General features: G+C 33.5%; 2 protein-coding genes across 2 annotated transcripts; both read left to right on the plus strand.

The window, feature by feature from the left end:
• The first annotated feature begins 2,110 nt into the window (after positions 1–2,110).
• Positions 2,111–5,067, plus strand: LOC149494938 (uncharacterized). Its single transcript, XM_089724463.1, has 6 exons — positions 2,111–2,119; positions 2,236–2,422; positions 2,542–2,560; positions 2,622–3,357; positions 3,667–4,311; positions 4,354–5,067. The coding sequence occupies exons 1-6, from the start codon at positions 2,111–2,113 to the stop codon at positions 5,065–5,067; spliced, it is 2,310 nt and encodes a 769-aa protein (XP_089580589.1).
• A 12,059-nt stretch (positions 5,068–17,126) lies between these two features.
• On the plus strand, positions 17,127–18,742 carry CYP726A20 (premnaspirodiene oxygenase-like). The gene is made up of 2 exons (NM_001308746.1): positions 17,127–18,029; positions 18,134–18,742. Exons 1-2 carry the CDS (start codon positions 17,127–17,129, stop codon positions 18,740–18,742), a joined length of 1,512 nt encoding a protein of 503 aa, NP_001295675.1.

Consider the following 18,742-nt stretch of genomic DNA (forward strand, 5'->3'; position numbering starts at 1 on the left):
CAACATGAGCTTTTGGATTTGATTTCAAATATTGATATCTTATCTTAATACTATCGAAAAATTAAAGATTCGTCAAAACAAAAGTTTACCCAAAAATTTAAAATAGATCATCAAGATGTTTAAAGTCATGGGGTTGAAAAATTAAACCTCTAAATTATTTAAAATATAACATTAATTTATAATTTATTTAATGGCGTTGGGATTTATTTTCAAGATACAAAATAAAGATAAGATTGACTTAGGCAAGTATATGTATAATAAGAATGTCTCAATCAAATTTCTCTTAAATATTTTAGTTATTTCTCAGTCAAAATTAATGAAATTAAGAATAAGAATGTCTCAATCAAATTTCTCTTAAATATTTTAGTTATTTCTCAGTCAAAATTAATGAAATTAAGAATATTATTAGTACCATATCGCTAAAGCATTAGTTGTCCAAATCAAATTAATGGGTGATGTTTTATTTATTTATTTATTTTTGAGTAAAAAATGCATAATGCAATTAGTCAAATAACTTATAATAGCTTCAATGACTTGCAATAGCTTCAATCAACATCAAACTACGTGAATGTGGAAAATATCTATTTTTCATGTTTCATTTATTTTCTTAGAAATCAAACTAAGACAACATGGAATAATTGAAAGTTCTACAGTACTGCCATTATAATGTACTGGCTGCTTAATTACGGGGGAAAAAAAAAACTCTTCGCCTTTAGATTTGTTCCGGAATACTAATTTTTCTAGTAGTTTTTTTTTTTTTTTTTTTTTTTTTTTTTTAATACAAGGAAGGGAGAGAGCCCAAATAAAGAACTCTTAGCTACTAAGAGAAATGGTTAATTAATAATTTTGGTGTTTGAATCATATAAGTATTCTATTTTAGTGTCACAACAGAAGACTTTTGCAATTGGACGTTTGAATCTATTAAAAATTTTCAATTAGGTGTCTGTGCTTACTTAGCATGCCGAAAATACAATTAATTCACAACTAACATGTCAAGTTGGATTTTTGCTGACTTGAAAAGTATATTAAAATTGTGAACCTGTGATTAGACATTTTAGCGGAACCCAAAAAATTGAAGTTACTAAAAAATAACCTTGCCTTCTATTGTTAAAATTTACAAAAAGCATCGAATTGAAGTTGTGGATTCCACTAACCCTAAGGCAAATAAAACCAAGAAAATATCGTATCTCACAGCACATGCCTCTTCATTTCTTCTCAGATCGGACCAAAATGCGTGAGTTATGTATCAAATTTGCCACATTCTTCTTCATTCTATCTCTCTTTTTGTCTCTAGATCTTCTCCTTCAGCTTCTTCTATCTTGATCTGATTTTTGGTTTTTAGGTGATATTTTGATCAGTTTATTGGGATATCCATTTTTATTTATTTATTATATATTTTTTTTAAAGAAAATCCTGAGTTTCGATTTCAAGATGTGGCTTATTTTATTTTCGCTAGATAATGTGTATACATATTTCTCAGAGTTATTGTTTTAGTTGCTACTAAAATCTTGCCAAACATTTCATTTAAAAATAATAATTATTTTAATAGAAGTACAACAATCAATAACAACTACAATACTCAAAAAAAAAAAAAAAATCAATAACAACTACGTAATTTTAAATCAATAACACCAAAATAAATAAAATTATCGCAGCTCCTGTTTCTGACCATGCCCCATTATTTATTCAACTAAATTATAGATAGGTGGACAATAATTATAGAAGGTTTCGATTTGATAATAGTTGATTGGGGGAGAGGGAATTGGATCAACTTGTCAAAGATATTTGGTGTAATAATGATAGTGGTCCATTGTTACATAAAAGAGATGTTCGTATTAAGGAAATGGAAAGGTGGGGTCGGCAATTTAATAAAAAATTTTGGAAGCAAAAAGGATATTAAAGCAACGTATAGAAGAGGCAAGAGATGGGTTTGATGATGTCAATGTTCAAAGACTAAAAAATGAATGGAATACTATTCTATTCAAAGAAGAGTGCCGAATGAGACAAATAGGGAAACAGAGATGGCTTTCTTGTGGGGACTAAAACTCCAAATATTTCCATGCTTCAATAAAGACTAGGAAAAGGAGAGTTAAAATTATAAAGTTGGAAAATGAGGATGGTGAGATAGTTATAGATAATGACAGTTTGGAACAACTTACATTGAAATATTTTTCTACTGTTTATAGTGTAGAAGAATCAGCTTGCATTGAAATTTTTAATCTTGTTCAACCAAAGGTGATAGCTATCCAGAACAATATTCTTACGGCTCCATTTACGTTGGATGAGATCAGAGAAGTTGCATTTGATATGCAACCTGACAAATCACCTGGACCGGATGGCCTAAATCCGGCGTTCTTTCAAAAATTTTGGCATGTAATTGGAGATGATATTTGGAGGGACAGCAAACAATGGCTTGACACAGGTACCTTCCCAAAAACTTTGACAGATATCCATATTGTGTTGCTTCCTAAATGTGATATCCTATGTCGTTAAAAGAGTATAGATCTATTTCGCTTTGTAATGTTTTGTATAAAATTGTAGCAAAATCTTTAGCGAATAGGTTGAAAAAAAATTCTTCCTTTAATTATTGATGAATGTCAATGTGCTTTCGTTCCTGGGAGGTTAATTTCTGATAATGTGGCGGTGGCTTTTGAATTAATTCATAACATTAAAAGTAGGAAGAATCAAGGGGGTGCTTGTGCTCTAAAAATTGATATTTCGAAAGCATATGATAGGGTTAATTGGGAGTTTTTGAGGGGTATGATGCTGAGAATGGGTTTTTATGAAAAGTGGGTAAAGTGGATGATGTTATGTGTAACTGATGTGAAGTACTCTGTGTTATTGAATGGTAAGGAGGTGGGCCCTATTCGTCCTGGTAGAGGTTTGAGACAGGGCGATCCTTTGTCGCCTTACTTGTTTTTATTCTGTGCGAAAGGTTTGTCTTTATTATTTCAGGATGCTAAAAGGAGAGGTAGATTGCAAGGTATGAAGGTGGGAAGGAATTGTCCGAGCATTACACACTTGCTATTTGCGGATGATTCTTTTTTCTTTTTTAAGGGTTCTTTACAGGAAGCAGAGGAGGTCAATGATATTTTGAAGAAATATGAGAGAGCATCGGGTCAGGCCATTAATTTGAACAAATCGAGTATTTTTTTCAGCCCGAATATGAGTAGAGAATTGATGACTAATATCTCTACTATTTTGAATGTTGCTGGTTCAATTGGTGGGGGTACTTATCTTGGTCTTCCATCTCTCATTGGCAAATCGAAAAAACAGGTGTTTGGCTTCCTTCAGGACAGACTTGAAAAAAGGATTGGCAATTGGTCTAACAGATTCCTCTCTAGAGCTAGAAAGGAGGTATTAATTAAGTCGATTACGCAAGCTATTCCTACTTACTGTATGAGTGTGTTTAAAATACCTCTTTCTATGTGAAACGATGCAAAAAATGATGAACAAGTAATGGTGGGGGGAGAAGGAAGGAGGGCGTAGAGGGATTCATTGGTTAGTATGGGAGAGGATGTGTTGTAGCAAAAGGGAAAGTGGTATGGATTTCAGGGATCTTCATTGTTTTAATATGGCCATGCTAGCGAAGCAAGGGTGGCGTCTTATGACGGAGCTCGATACTCTTTTTTTTAAACTTTTCAAAGCCAAATATTTCCATAATAGGATTTTTTGGATGCTCCTCTTGGTAGGCGTCCCAGTTATGCGTGGAGGAGTATTCACGCTGCTATTGGGGTATTAAAACAGGGGGTACGGTGGAGAGTAGGGAATGGGGAAACTATCGGTGTATTATCACATCCGTGGATGCCTCGGGATCATAGTTTTTGGGTGGAGGATAGTAGGGACTTTGTTGATCCTAATATGAAAGTGAGGGAGCTTTTTGTGGAGGGGGAAGGGAGATGGGATGTGGGAAAAGTGATGACTCTTTTTAGCTTGAGAGAGTTTAGAGCTATATTAGGGATTCCTATTAGTATTAGCGCTAATAGGGACCAAATTATGTGGCATTGGGATAAAAAAGGCATTTATAGCGTTAGGTCGGGGTACTACGTGGCAAGGAGGTTATTGAGGGGGAGGATGCATGAGGTAGAAGGTGGATGGTGGGGTGAGATGTGGGGTTTAGATGCTTTCCCTAAAGACAAAGATTTTATGTGGAGGGCTCTAAGGAATGTGTTGCCTATGAAGGAGAGATTGAGAAGGAGAGGGGTGGAGATTGATAATGGGTGTCCTTGGTATGGGGAGGAAGAGGATATTAATCATGCAATAGTGTTATGTAGTAAGGCTAAGGGAGTTTGGAGGCAAGGGGGGTATAAAGTAGGTGATATAAATATTTCTTTTACTAACTTCTTTTTGTAGGTACTTGCTAATGGTGATAAACTAAAATCCCAAAAGTTTTTGGTGTATGCTAGATATATTTGGATGGCAAGAAATAATGCTCTTTGGAACAATATAAGAGACACGTGCTACACTACATTCTTGAAGGCAAAAGAATACATGATTAGTTGGGAACATACAAAGTTGGCGCAAAGGAGCATGGCTAGTGCATCCTTAAATACAAGTCGGCAAAGGCTTGCAATATTTCCACCCGGACGTCTTAGCAACAGTGGAGACCAATCATGGCAAGCTTTTGTGGATGGTTCTATTTTTGAGCAAGAAGGCATGCAAGGCTTTGGAGCGGTGATGGAGACAGAGGAAGGCATTTTTATTCAAGCAGTTTCAGGCCACTTTACAGGTGGTACAGACCCTTTTATTGCGGAGGCTCTAGCTCTTCATAGTTTTTTATTATTTCTCAAACAAAATTATGTTGAGCGTAGAGGTACTATTTTCATAGACTCACAGGTTTTATTTTTTGCTTTGAGCTCCTCTATTTTATTCAGATCGGATGTGGGGAGTATTATTTATGATTGTAAGAACTTATTCTTAGAACTCCCTTTGGTTTCGTGTAGATGGATTCGTAGGCAAGCGAACTTAAAGGCTCGTATCCTAGCTCGAGATTCTATTCGCTTTGCGCATCTATGTATCTGGAATTATATTCCTCATTGTTTGTCCGAGATTTATGATAATGAATGAAAGACTATGAGTTTTACTCTTTAAAAAAAAAAATTTGCAAAGTCGCTGATATATATATAAAAGGTAGTCGACTTCTGTTGGACAAATTATAAATCAATAACGAAGCAGAATTGAAACGTCAATTCTAAAAATAGATTTAAAAAATATATGCACATCATCAAAGCATCAGCTCGTTTCTATTCAAGCTTATCCTATATTGCATGCAATGTCAAAATTTTGATTTTTTTTTTTTTATAAAATTTTCAAATGAATTAATTATGAAATTCAACATTTTGAACTTCAAATAAAATTTCGATCTTGGTGTGCTTCTTGTTTCATTAGTACAATATTGATCCTATGAAATTCAAAGTCTCATCTTAGTAATATTTTGAATTTTTCTTTCATGTTAAGGCTATAAGAGTTTGGTTTTTCTACTTAGGAGAAAAATTGTTTGACTTCATTCAACCAAAATCATTTTTTTATTTTGGTTTATACAACAAGAACTCAAGTTTGCTTTGGGTTCACCATTTTTGAAACAATGTCATAATTCTCCTTTTTAGCTAGGTCAAAAGCCGACAACATATTTTGTCTTATACACAAAACAATCTTGCTATTTTTGGTATTTAGGTGTACTATTAATTGTAAAATTAGGAAAGTATATTGTAGTATGTTAATCTATATCTTTTGAACAATTTAAATCTTAATAAAGTTATTCAAAATCTCAATGTTGGTCAAGTTATTTTAGTAAATGAAGTTATTCAAAATATCAATGCAGTCAAGGCCACTGTTAGTATTATTATTTTTATGTAAATTATCGGTATCTGGATCTCATTATCAGGGGCCGCCTACTCCGATTCGAAGCTTAATTACAGTTAAGATTCCTCGCCCCTCCTTATAAATGTGTTTAGTGCGAATCGATCCCAATAGCTCTTCTCACATGCCCAGCTTGTGTTGCTAACTGAGACACAACCTGTAGGTTTAATTTCTTTTTTTTTTTTTTAGTATTAGGAAAAGCAAATAATTTTTGTTTTAGTATTAGGAAAGCAAATAAATTATTGAAAAAAAGTTATTAATTTATTTTTGTTTTTAATATTAGGAGAGCAAATAATTTTTCCATCCTTGCATCACTTTGCCACTAGACTTACACCTCTGTTTAGAATTAATAATATATTTTCGATAATTTATTAATCGGAGAGAGTAGTGTCCTTAATTTTATCAAAAAAATAATATCTAATAATTTTATATATAGTTTAATGTTTTAAAATTAATTATTAAGAATTTCTCATTGTCTAAATATCAAATTCAGAAAAGACACGGTTTCCTCAAAAAAAAAAAAATTCCAGAAAAAACACATAAGGGTGGTAATTTAGGCATTTAGCCCACCCTTAAAAACATTTTTTTTTATTAACTTCATATGTTTTCTCTGTTTTCTCCACTTCTCTCCGTTGGTGTTTTTTCAAATTTTATTTTTTGAGCCAACGTTTTTTTTGTGTCGAGAAGCTATCCCTTAATCCTTCTTCAATATTTAGACATCATGTGTAATAGGATACTGTTGTGGAGAATCGAACCTAAGTTAAGCAGGCGGATAATCATATATCTTTACCACCAAGCCACCACCTCGGGTGGTATAGTTAATTTAATTTGTTTCTGCATCCGTTCCAATTTTTAATCCATCTTTAAATTCGTTACTACTTATACGCAGCCCGTTGCTAAAATCTAGTGTCTATTCCATTTCTAAATTCTAAAATTGATTTCACCTTCTATTCATTGCTAATTGGCCACTAATTAGCAATTAATGAATTATATCCATCGTTAAACTGTATCTTTAATATTTCATTTTTTTTTTCAAAGGATAAAATATGAAAATGAAAAGATTTTGGCAATACAACCATTGGCTTTTGTATGTACGTTAGGATATTTTAAATTACTATTCGTCCAAATGACTTGTAAATAAATTTACTGCTCTTCTTTTAAGTATAGAAGTACTTTTTTATTTGTTTGAATTGATGAACCCATGTGAATTCACCCTCCATCATTTTATTGGAAATAAAAATCTATAGATGTTTTTTGAAAGAAAAAAAATTTACCATTTAAAAGGAACTTTTAGAATAAAATTAAACGGTTTAAATTTCGTTATTAATTAAAAAAATTATGGAATTAAGAAATACCATTTTTATCTATTGAAAATGATGAAATTGAAATGATCATAAAATTTATCAATTTCATGGATACGTACATATTTCATGTAATATGTTTAAATTTTATCAATTTAAACAACCTCCTTTAATTTATTTTAATTAATCTTTAAATTGTCAAAACATGTTAATCTTCATTTCTAAATTGTAATTAATCAACAACATATATACCAGAGAAAAAAAATTAATATTTCTTCTTAGCCATAATTATAGATGCTTTCATTAAAGAAGATAATTATTTCGGATGGGTGGAATTGGGGTTTGATATCACCCTTACTTCCTGAGGAGCAGTATGCCCTCCTTGAATCTATTTCTCTCATTGATGATGTGCATGCTATGGACAGGTTAGCATGACAGGGAACATCTACTGAGTCTTTTATTATTAAATCGACCTATATCCTTGTTACGCAACCTGACTCTACCGTGTATTTTGCTGCTTGGAAAACTGTCTGGAAGCTGGAAATGCCCCAGCGTATCTTACTTTGCAACATCAGATTCTCACCAATCAAGAACAAATTAGGAGGGAGTTTGCAAGAAACTCTTAGGTTGTTCTCTATGTGGTGCGGCTGTAGAATCTATTGAACATTTGTTGCGAGATTGCTTTTTTCCGTGCGAGCTTTGGGAAGTTATCTGGGACTCTCCTTCCCTTGTTACCCTCTTTAGTTGTTTTATGTCTAAATGGTTCTCTAATAGAAATTCTTCTTCTAGTTCATCTTTTCCCAACTCCTCTTCCTAGCAAATTTTGAGTTTTGTTTGTTGGTGGATTTGGCGATGTCGAAATTGTATAAACTGAAAATTAGAGGAATCAGAATTATGGAAGTGTTTCTTTTATATTTGCAATTGAAGACCGTGACTTTTAAATAGCCATTTACGGGAGATGAATTAGCTACAAATTAAGAATTACAAACCTAATCAAATCAAAGAAAATCAAAGTAAATAACAAAGATCAAAGAGTATAACAAATTACAGAAACAGTAAAATATTAACAGCATGAATTTGAGCCAAGATTATATCTACTTGTTGACTTGGCTAATGGTATCTTAACAACCCCCCTCAAGCTGAAGACGGTGAACACATAAGTCAAAGCTTGTCACGATGTTGTAAGAACAAACGAGAACTCAAAGGTTTTGTCATAATGTCTGCAATTTGATCATGACCAGATATGAACTTGACTTGAATCTGTTTACGTTGAACCTGATCTCGGGCAAAGTGGAAATCTAATTCAATGTGCTTTGTTCGAGCATGAAAAATTGGATTAGAAGTCAAGATGGCACCAATGTTGTCGCACCACAGTGTTGCTGGAGAAACATGATACCTAAGTTTAGATAATAAGGACAAGAGCCACATGATTTCAGAAGTAGCATGAGTAATGGAGCGGTATTCACTCTCGGTTGAGGATCGTGCAACTGTGGGCTGCTTCTTCAAGGACCAAGAGATTGAATTAGCAACCAAGTAAATCGCATACCCAAAAGTGGATTTCCAGTCATCGGGACAGCCGGCCCAATCGCTGTCTGTAAAGCACTGCAGTGAAATTGAGGATGACTTGGAAAAGAAAAGACCCATAGAGGCAATACCCTTGAGATAGCGCAACACTGGTTTAGCAGTAGCCCAATGTTCTTGTGTCGGCTGATGCATGAATTGTGCCAGCTTGTTGACAGTGAATGAGATGTTGGGCCTGGTTAGAGTGACATATTGCAGTGAACCAACAAGCTGTCGAAATTTTCCGCCATCAACCATTAGTTCACCTCCATTTTTTGATAAAGGTGTAGTAGATGCCATATGAGTCAAAGTGAGTTTGCTGTCACTCATATTGACTGCTGCAGAAGGTTAGTAATGTATTTTTGTTGTGACAACAAGATTCCAGAAGACTGTGAAATTACCTCAACTCCCAAGAAGAAATTCAATGTACCAAGATCACGGACTGGAAAGGTTAATTTTAAGGCTTGTAAGAAAGCCTCCAACTTACTAGGGTCCGAACACGTGATCAAATTATCATCGACATAAATCAAAATGAAGCACTGAATATTACCCTGTTTATAGATGAACAAGGATGAGTCTGCTTTGGAAGCTTGAAAGCCAAGTTGTAACAGAAAAGTGCTCAACCGATAAAACCAAGCTCTTGGTGCTTGTCGAAGCCCATACAAAGACTTTTGCAATTTACATACATAATCCGGATGAACTGAATCAACAAATCCGAGCGGTTGAGCCCTAAAAATGTTTTCTTCAAGGTGTCCATGTAAGAAGGCATTGGATAGATCAAGTTGTTTAATTTACTATTGAGACACAGTAGCTAGAGACAAAATTGTGCGAATTGTAGTTGCTTTTACTATCGGACTAAATGTCTCATTGTAATCAATCCCAGGTTGCTGAGAAAATCCTTTCGCAACCAACCGAGCTTTGTAACGCTCAATCTCCCCATTAGCTCTCCGTTTAATACGGAAGAGCCACTTATTAACCACAATATTTGTGTTTGGAGGGCGAGGAACCAACTGCCATGTCTTATTCTGTAAAAGAGCATTAATTTCACATTCGATTACTTGTCTCCATTGATGATGATTTTGGGCTTGATTATAGGTCTAAGGTTCAGAAGACAAATAATTAGGCTTGCCAATAGAGATACATGCAAGCCGTTGCTGATGAGTAGTTTACTACTGGTGATTGGGGTGGATAGTGATTGAACATGGTAAGGGAAAGGTGGTGGTGGATAGGATGCAGGTGGTGGTGGGCAATTTTATGAATAATTTGCCATCGGTTGTTGAGTGATTTGGTGTTGATTTGCATTTTGATTTTGTCTTTTGTAGCGGTGATGACATTTTTCTATAGTATGGTTTCATAATCCACATATTTGACAAGGGCCTTTGGGTTTAGAATTGAAATTTCGTTGCCAATTGGGGTTTGAATTTGGTGATGGGAGCAGCGGAGGAAGTGAATTATTATTGAAATGTCGAGATGCCATATTTGCTTGAGGTAGTTCATGAAAACTTTTAAGAAGTTATTCATGAGCAACAAGTTGTCCATGAAGCTTATGAAAAGGAACAAGGTCGGAGCGACGGTTCAAGGCAGTAATGATGTTGTGATATTTGAAACCAATATTTTTGTAAATAATGGCATTGAATTCAGCTGTAGAGAGGGGTTGGCTAGCAACATATAATTCGTCTTTGAGTGCCTTTGCACGTTGGAGATAAGCAAAGATTGATAGATCATTTTCTTGAGCTCTTGAAGTTCAATGTGAATTTGAAGTTGTTGATTTTAAGAGACAGAACCGAAAGATTGAGCTAAAGCTTGCCAGAATCCTTAAGAGGAATTTAGCCCAACAATATATGGAAAGACTTCTTCAGGGAGAGAGGAGTAAAGCCAAGAGTGTAGAAGCTGGTCTTGTTTGAACCAAGTCACTTATTCCGGATTTGGAATATCAATAGCTGGATTAGGTGGGGATTTAATTGTTTTTGGGGGTGGGAGGGAGCCATCAATGAGATGATTAAGATTGTGATAGTTGAGGAGGGGTTGGAATTGAGTTTTCCAGGCTAGATAGTTTGATGATTTTAGTTTGACAAAAAAGGAGTGCTGGGCATTAGTATGATGAGAAGAAAATTGGTTTGTTAATTCAGCCATGGTTTTGCTTTGATACCATGTATAAACTGAAAGTAAGAGGAATCAGAATTATGGAAGTGTTTCTTTTATATTTGTAATTGAAGACCGTGGCTTTTAAATAGCCATTTACAAGAGATGAATCAGCTACAAATTAGGAATTACAAACCTAATCAAATCAAAGAAAATCTAATAACAAAGATCAAGGAGTATAACAAATTGCAGAAATAGTAAAATATTAACAGCATGGATTTGAGCCAAGATTATATCTACTTGTTAACTTGGCTAATGGTATCTTAACAGAAATGAAGTTATTTTCTAATCAAGCTCTCCTTCTCTAGATGTGAAACTTGTTATGCTTCACATTTAGTTGGTCTCTAATAATGCAACTTGGAATGGTGATGTTGTACATTATTCTTTAAGTGGAACACGTATGATTTATGTTGCATGGTCCCCTCCTGATATGGGATGAACTAAATTAAATACAGATGGGGCTAGTAAAGGTAATCTACGGAGTAGTGGTGGTGGTAACGTTTTTCACAATTGCCATGGTCAATGGGTTGTTGGCTACTGTGTGTGGTTGGGCTTCTGTTCCTCTATCTCCATTGAGATTCATGCCTTACTTCATGGCTTGTATCTTGCTTGGGAAATCGGTATCACGTGCCTTACTGTCAAAATGGATTCCAAGTCAGCAAAGAATATGGTTCTTTCTTCTTCTACTCATAATCTCTATTTTTGTAATGTTTTACTCCAGTTACGTGCTTTTCTAAATTGTGATTGACAGATTCAATTTTTTCACATTGTTATATGGAAACAAATCAAGTTGAAAATAAGTTGGCAAATATGGTTGTGTTTCCTCCAGTTGTGAATGAATTCTTTTGCAACGATTCTCTGGGCATGGCTTGCCCACATATAGTTAGAGCTTCGTAGTTTTTGCAGTTGTTCTCTGAGGTCTCCTGACAAGCAAATTCGCAAGTGTATGAAATCGCAGCAAGTAATAAAAAATTAGTAGAGTATCGTTGCCACGAGAATTGTATACCAAGTACCAAAATTGTGTTAACCTATTATTATTTAAATGACAATAAGGAGAATTATTCTAAGAATTTAAATTAAAGGAATTAAAAGAGAATAAAAAGAAATCAAACAAAAATATTTGATGAAAAGAAATCAACGATTAAAAGCTCCTAGGGATTTTGACTTAACTTAATTCTATCTAATCTATTTCATTAGTTTGATAATCAATTTTAATTGTTCAAGTAGGAAAAACAACCATAAAATCGCTAGTAAGCTCTCCCGACGTATTATTAGCTATTTTAATCCGGTCTAATTATCTATTTTCTAATTGCGCAATCAAACATGAATTAAATCATTAAGTTTCATAACCTAAGGTCGTTAACTTATGAAACTCCCTCATGAGTCAAACCATATACCTTCCGTATGAAGTTACTATTATCATATAACTTATTACATTTTTCATATTAAAAACCCTTCTCTCGATAGTGATCAATGAAATAAATCAATCTAGGAGAGAAATTCTGCCTGAAAGAATTAATTTCAATAGTAAATTATACTTTAAACAAGGAAAAACAAATCTAACATTATAAATTGAAATAAAAATTAAACTACATCAAAATCCCTAATATAAGCATTTAGTTCAACATAGTAATTAAGTAAAACTCAATTAAACTTAAAAATATTTCCATAGACAAGATGAATAATAAAAATTAGAAACAAGATTAAGAGTTTAGAGATAAAAACTAGTAAAACGAATAGCGTGGACAACTTCTTTGATTCTTTACACAAACTTGAATGCTCAAAGTCCTAAAATAAAGAAAACTAAGAGAAGAATTGAACAAAGATCTAAGATCCAAGATGTCCACCAAATATATATATATATATATATGTCGATTGTTGTAATAATCTCTCTTTATATAGACCTCGTAAGGAGTCTTTGAATCTGAGTAAGAAACTAGCTGGCTTAATGAGGAAGAAATATTATTTGAGTAGGAAATTGATTTTGTGTTGTATTTGATAGTGTTATTTCTATAGTATTTTCAATATAATTTTTATTAAGATTTTTAGTATTTTTAATTTATTTAAATTAGTTTTTATTTAATTTTGTTATGTTTTTATTTAAAAGCTTCCTTGAAACACAACTCACTTGATCTTGAGAAAATTTATAGGGTTTTTGCACAAGAAAAGGACAAATGAAGCAAATTATTTTAGCACGCCCAGCCCGTGCTAATCAGCACACCCGTGCTAAGAACCAAGGAAAAATAAGCAAAGAGTCAGACTCTGGCACGCCCAAGCCGTGCCTAGCCACACACCCATGCTGCATATGCCCCAGACTTCCAGAGCCTAGCATGCCCTGACTGTGCTAGGGCGCACGCCCGTGCTGCAAATGCACTAGGACTTCCAGAGCCTAACACGCCCTGACAGTGCTATGGCGCACGGCCATGCCAAAAGATCCTCTTCAAGCGTGCTAGATAGCACAGCCCGTGCTGAGTCCTCCAGACTTCCAGAGCCTGGCACGCCCAGACCGTGCTTCCTAGCACGCCCGTGCCAAACATAAGGAGCCTGAATTGAGTCAAGATTGCCAACCTATTCCCACCATTTTCATGAGATCACTTTGGATACTTTCTTCACATGCAAATCAATCCTTAAGCTATGCACATGGGAAAGTCATGATTGAGAGAAATTTAAGGCTTGATTGAGAACTTTAATTCCTAACAAAATTGGACTTTATTCCCTAAACTATGTGGAATTTTCCTTCCAAGGAGTCTATATAAAGGGAAGAAGATTTCATATCCCAGATCATCCCATTCTATATCATTCTACTCCATTCAATCTCATTCTCTTAGTCTTGTACATAGTTTTATTTCTTCAAAAGTTCAAGTATTCAAGAGTTGTGCAAAGGTTCAAGGAAGCCATCCAAAGCCAATTGTTAACTAGTTCTTATTTCTAAACTCTTAATCTTGTTTATTTTTTTCATTGTTCTTATTGATTATAGAATATCTATTAAGCATTATTGAGTTTTATTTAAGTACTATGTCTAACTAAATTCTCATACTAGAGATTTGATGTAGCTTAACTTCTTTTCCAATTTATAATATTAGATTTGTTTTTCTTTGTTTAAGTTATGATTCATTGATAAACTTAATGCTTGCAGGCAGAGGTTATCCCCTGGATTGATTTATTTTATTAATCACTATCTGAAGAAGGATTTTTAATATGAAAAAGTTAATGAATCACATGAGAATAACAACTTGATGCGGAAGCTATATGGTTTGACTCATGGGGGGTTTTCATGAATTAACAACTTTAATTTATGAATTCATAAACAACTACAAAACTTAATGATTTAATTCAAGTTTGATTGTGCTATTGGAAGAAAGGTAGTTAAATGGAATTAAAATAGCTAGCAATACATCGGAGGAGCTTGTTAATGATTTTAGAGTTGTTTCCCCTGCTTAACAATTAAAATTGATTAATGAACTAATAAAATAAATTGGAGAGAATTAAGTGAAATCAAAATCCCTAGTAGTTTTAAATCCTTGATTTTTTTAATCAAATTTTGCTTGCTTGACTTTTGCTTATTTTACTGATTGAATTTACATTCTTGAATCAATTCTCTCATTTATCGTTTAAATAATAATAGAATAATATAATTTTGGTACTTGGTATACAATTCTCGTGGGAACGATATTCTACTCATCATATATTACTTGTAGCGATTTCGTATACTTGCGAAAGCACTGTCAGTATTTCTTCCAAATTATGAGTCTTCTTTGACTAAATAAGGTTGAAACTCAGACAAGGTAGGTCTTCTATTATTTCCATGCAGCTCCATGCACAAGACATGTTCATGTTTTAATTCTACATTGGCTAAATAATTAAATTCAACCCACTTTGAATTTTCAACTTTCTTTCAACCGTGATGTTTGATAAGGCCAGACCGTGTACTTTACTGACTTGGCCATTTTGAGCTTTTATCTCCATTTTTCAGCTTCAACCTTTTTTTATGCAAATTTTAGCTATTTTCTTGCTAAAAACCCTTCAAATCAAGTTTATCATGAATCAAGGAAACTTTATTAAAAATATAAATAAATCTAAATAAAAATTAATCAAAGTATAAAAAATATAAAAATCGTGATAAAAATTATATTAAAAATACTAAAAAAATAAACCTATCATCGCCCCTCCTTCGTGTCCAAAAAAATATCCTTAAAAAAAAAAACAAGAACATGAATACTCGCAAGCATTTATAATTTATTAGTATACCGGATAAGATTTGCCTATATTCTTCGTATTGGCCAATACATTATGCAAATTGAAAAAAGAGTTTTTAAAGAATTATTATTGTTTTATTATTTTCAATGTATGACAAAAATAAAAATACCCTTGCTTGATTCAAAAAATTGTTTTGATTGATTTGGTGTGCATGGGTTGGCCGATATAACGAATGTAGATTATTATTTCTCCTTTATATTTATATAAAGAAAGTTAAAATTTCTCATATTAAGGAGATAGTCTTTTGTAGTTTTTTTTCATAACTTACTCTTGAAAAGACATTTAAGTAATCTCCAAATTTAAATAAAAGAGTGATAAATGATAAGAGATAGGATGTATTATTTAAATGAGGAGTTTAATTTACTTAGACTTCCAACAAAATACAAACGTGGGCTCCACTATTGCAACTGCCTAATAAAATTTCAATTTGGAATTTGGATTGAAAAATTGGGGTGAGATTTGATAGAAAGTTTGGAATGTAAAAAGATCCACATATCTTTGCTATAAGTGTAGACTAACTATTCTATGTATCTGTAATATTTTAAGTTATATATAAGGTAAAGTTAACCTGAGTGAATATAAATGGAGACAATAATTTTGATTTAAGCACTGTCATTTAACGAAAAATTTCCCTTGCATTTGGGATTTATTAGAATTGTATGTAAATCTCACTGTATATGCACACTTAGTTATTAGGCATAGGTAAAAATTGTGGATATAATTTAGATTATGTTAGCAATTTGGTCAAATTTAATGTGCCCATGATTCTAAGAAATTCTCATTTTTTTAATGCTTGGTTCAGTTTATTTTGTAACAATAATTGTCCAACCACAATAATGTTTCACTTTCTTGAAATTCTATTAAAGTCAATTTTTAAATTAAAACTCAGAATAAGGGCATATTAGACTTTTTACTTATGTATTAGTCCCAAAATTACTGTTTTAAGTAATTTTCTCTATATAAATAGAACGCTAAAAAAGAAAATTTTCTTTGCATAAACAGAATGGAGGATGTACGAAAAAAAAGGGCTTATTTTCACTAATTATGTCTCAACTTAGGGATAATCACGTATGGTCCAAAAACTTTTTAACTTCCACCATAAACAAACCACAACTCCAATTTCATATCAAAAACTCCCGTCTGAAAATAAGCAATAAAATATTATAGTAAAAAATTAAAATGTTTAAAATATTTAAATATAAACACGTGGATGTCGAACTAGTTATGGTAAGATATATTCTGCTAGTTTTATACATGTTCACTTCAAATTATTTGTTTCCTTTGGTTGTCATATCTATCAGTCAAATTAGTCTGTTGTAAGCTGGACAAACATACATATCTTTAAAAAATAATTTATAACATCAATGCATCTCATCTTTGTACGCATGTGAATTATTTTTCTTATTTGATATTAGATTGTCCCAAACCTAAAAATAATAATTGTTGAGTATAAAATTATTATTTAAACCGAAATTGTCCAGTTTAATTTGATCAAAATGAAAACACCGTGAAGTTGATTCATTTCTAAAACAAATCTGATCGGTTAAAGATTACCTAATTTGGACGTAAAAATTAATTTAATTAATTATGTAAAAGACCAAATCGTAACTGATTTTTTAAAAAGCTTACCAAATTAAATCAAAATGAATCGATTTGCTTCGTTTTGGGTAACACCCGAATGGTGTTCAGTCCTGCACGACTCAAACTACATTATTATTGTTTTTGGTAAATTCAAACTACTGTATATTATGTAGTCAAAGAAAAAATGCGCTGGTGTGCCATAGTGCCATTTTCTCATTTGTCGTCATATATATTTTTTTTATAGCATATAATAATAATAATAATAATAATAATAATAATAATTACAGTAAGCAAGTCAAAAACGATCGGCTGCACATTAATGCAGTGATGCTGTCTCTGCCCTTATAAAATAAGTAGTTGTGGTTTAACCGCTCACCATTAGCTCTTTCTCAATTCCAATCTTCTCCACCAAATAGTTTTCTGACTATGGAACACCAAATCCTCTCATTTCCAGTTCTTTTCAGTTTGCTTCTTTTTATTCTCGTCTTACTAAAAGTATCCAAGAAATTATACAAACATGACTCTAAACCTCCGCCTGGACCATGGAAATTACCTTTCATAGGTAACCTTATCCAGCTCGTCGGTGACACACCTCATCGCCGGTTAACAGCCTTGGCCAAAACTTACGGACCTGTAATGGGTGTTCAACTTGGGCAAGTTCCTTTCCTTGTCGTGTCCTCGCCGGAAACAGCTAAAGAAGTAATGAAAATACAAGATCCCGTTTTTGCAGAACGACCGCTTGTCCTTGCAGGAGAAATAGTGCTTTATAACCGAAATGACATCGTTTTTGGGTCGTACGGAGATCAGTGGAGGCAAATGAGAAAATTTTGCACGTTGGAATTACTTAGCACAAAACGAGTACAGTCGTTCCGACCCGTGAGAGAAGAAGAAGTTGCATCTTTTGTAAAACTTATGCGTACAAAGAAAGGAACTCCTGTTAATCTTACTCATGCTTTATTTGCTTTAACAAATTCTATAGTTGCAAGAAATGCTGTTGGTCATAAAAGCAAAAACCAAGAGGCGTTGTTAGAAGTTATTGATGACATAGTTGTATCAGGAGGAGGTGTTAGTATAGTTGATATCTTTCCTTCCCTACAATGGCTTCCTACTGCCAAGAGGGAAAGATCAAGAATTTGGAAATTGCACCAAAATACAGATGAGATTCTCGAAGATATCTTACAAGAGCATAGAGCTAAAAGACAGGCGACAGCTTCCAAGAATTGGGATAGGAGCGAAGCTGATAATCTTCTTGATGTTCTTTTGGATCTTCAACAGAGCGGAAATCTTGATGTTCCTTTAACTGATGTCGCCATCAAAGCAGCAATTATTGTTAGTAGACTTTAGTATTTCTATTTATCTTCCTTTTTTCAACGTTTAATCCGGTTCCGATTGTGATTTCAAGCTCCAACTGATGTTTGTTTTTCTAATTGCAGGATATGTTTGGTGCTGGAAGCGACACATCCTCAAAAACTGCAGAATGGGCAATGGCTGAGTTGATGAGGAATCCAGAAGTAATGAAGAAAGCACAAGAAGAATTGCGGAATTTCTTTGGTGAAAATGGAAAGGTTGAGGAAGCAAAACTTCACGAATTAAAATGGATAAAGTTAATTATTAAAGAAACATTGAGATTACATCCTGCAGTGGCTGTAATTCCAAGGGTTTGTAGGGAAAAGACTAAAGTTTATGGATATGACGTTGAGCCTGGCACTCGGGTTTTCATTAACGTGTGGTCAATCGGAAGAGATCCTAAAGTTTGGAGTGAAGCTGAGAGATTCAAGCCGGAGAGATTTATTGATAGCGCAATTGATTACAGGGGTCTTAATTTTGAACTGATTCCATTTGGAGCAGGAAAAAGAATATGCCCTGGAATGACCTTAGGAATGGCTAATCTGGAGATTTTCCTTGCAAACTTGCTATATCATTTTGACTGGAAATTTCCTAAAGGAGTAACTGCAGAAAATCTTGACATGAATGAAGCTTTTGGAGGAGCTGTCAAAAGAAAAGTAGACCTTGAATTGATCCCCATTCCATTCCGTCCCTAA

This window comes from Jatropha curcas, chromosome 7 (assembly GCF_041381405.1).
Source record: "Jatropha curcas cultivar XTBG-Jc1 chromosome 7, XTBG_Jcur_1.0, whole genome shotgun sequence".
Lineage (NCBI taxonomy): Eukaryota > Viridiplantae > Streptophyta > Magnoliopsida > Malpighiales > Euphorbiaceae > Jatropha > Jatropha curcas.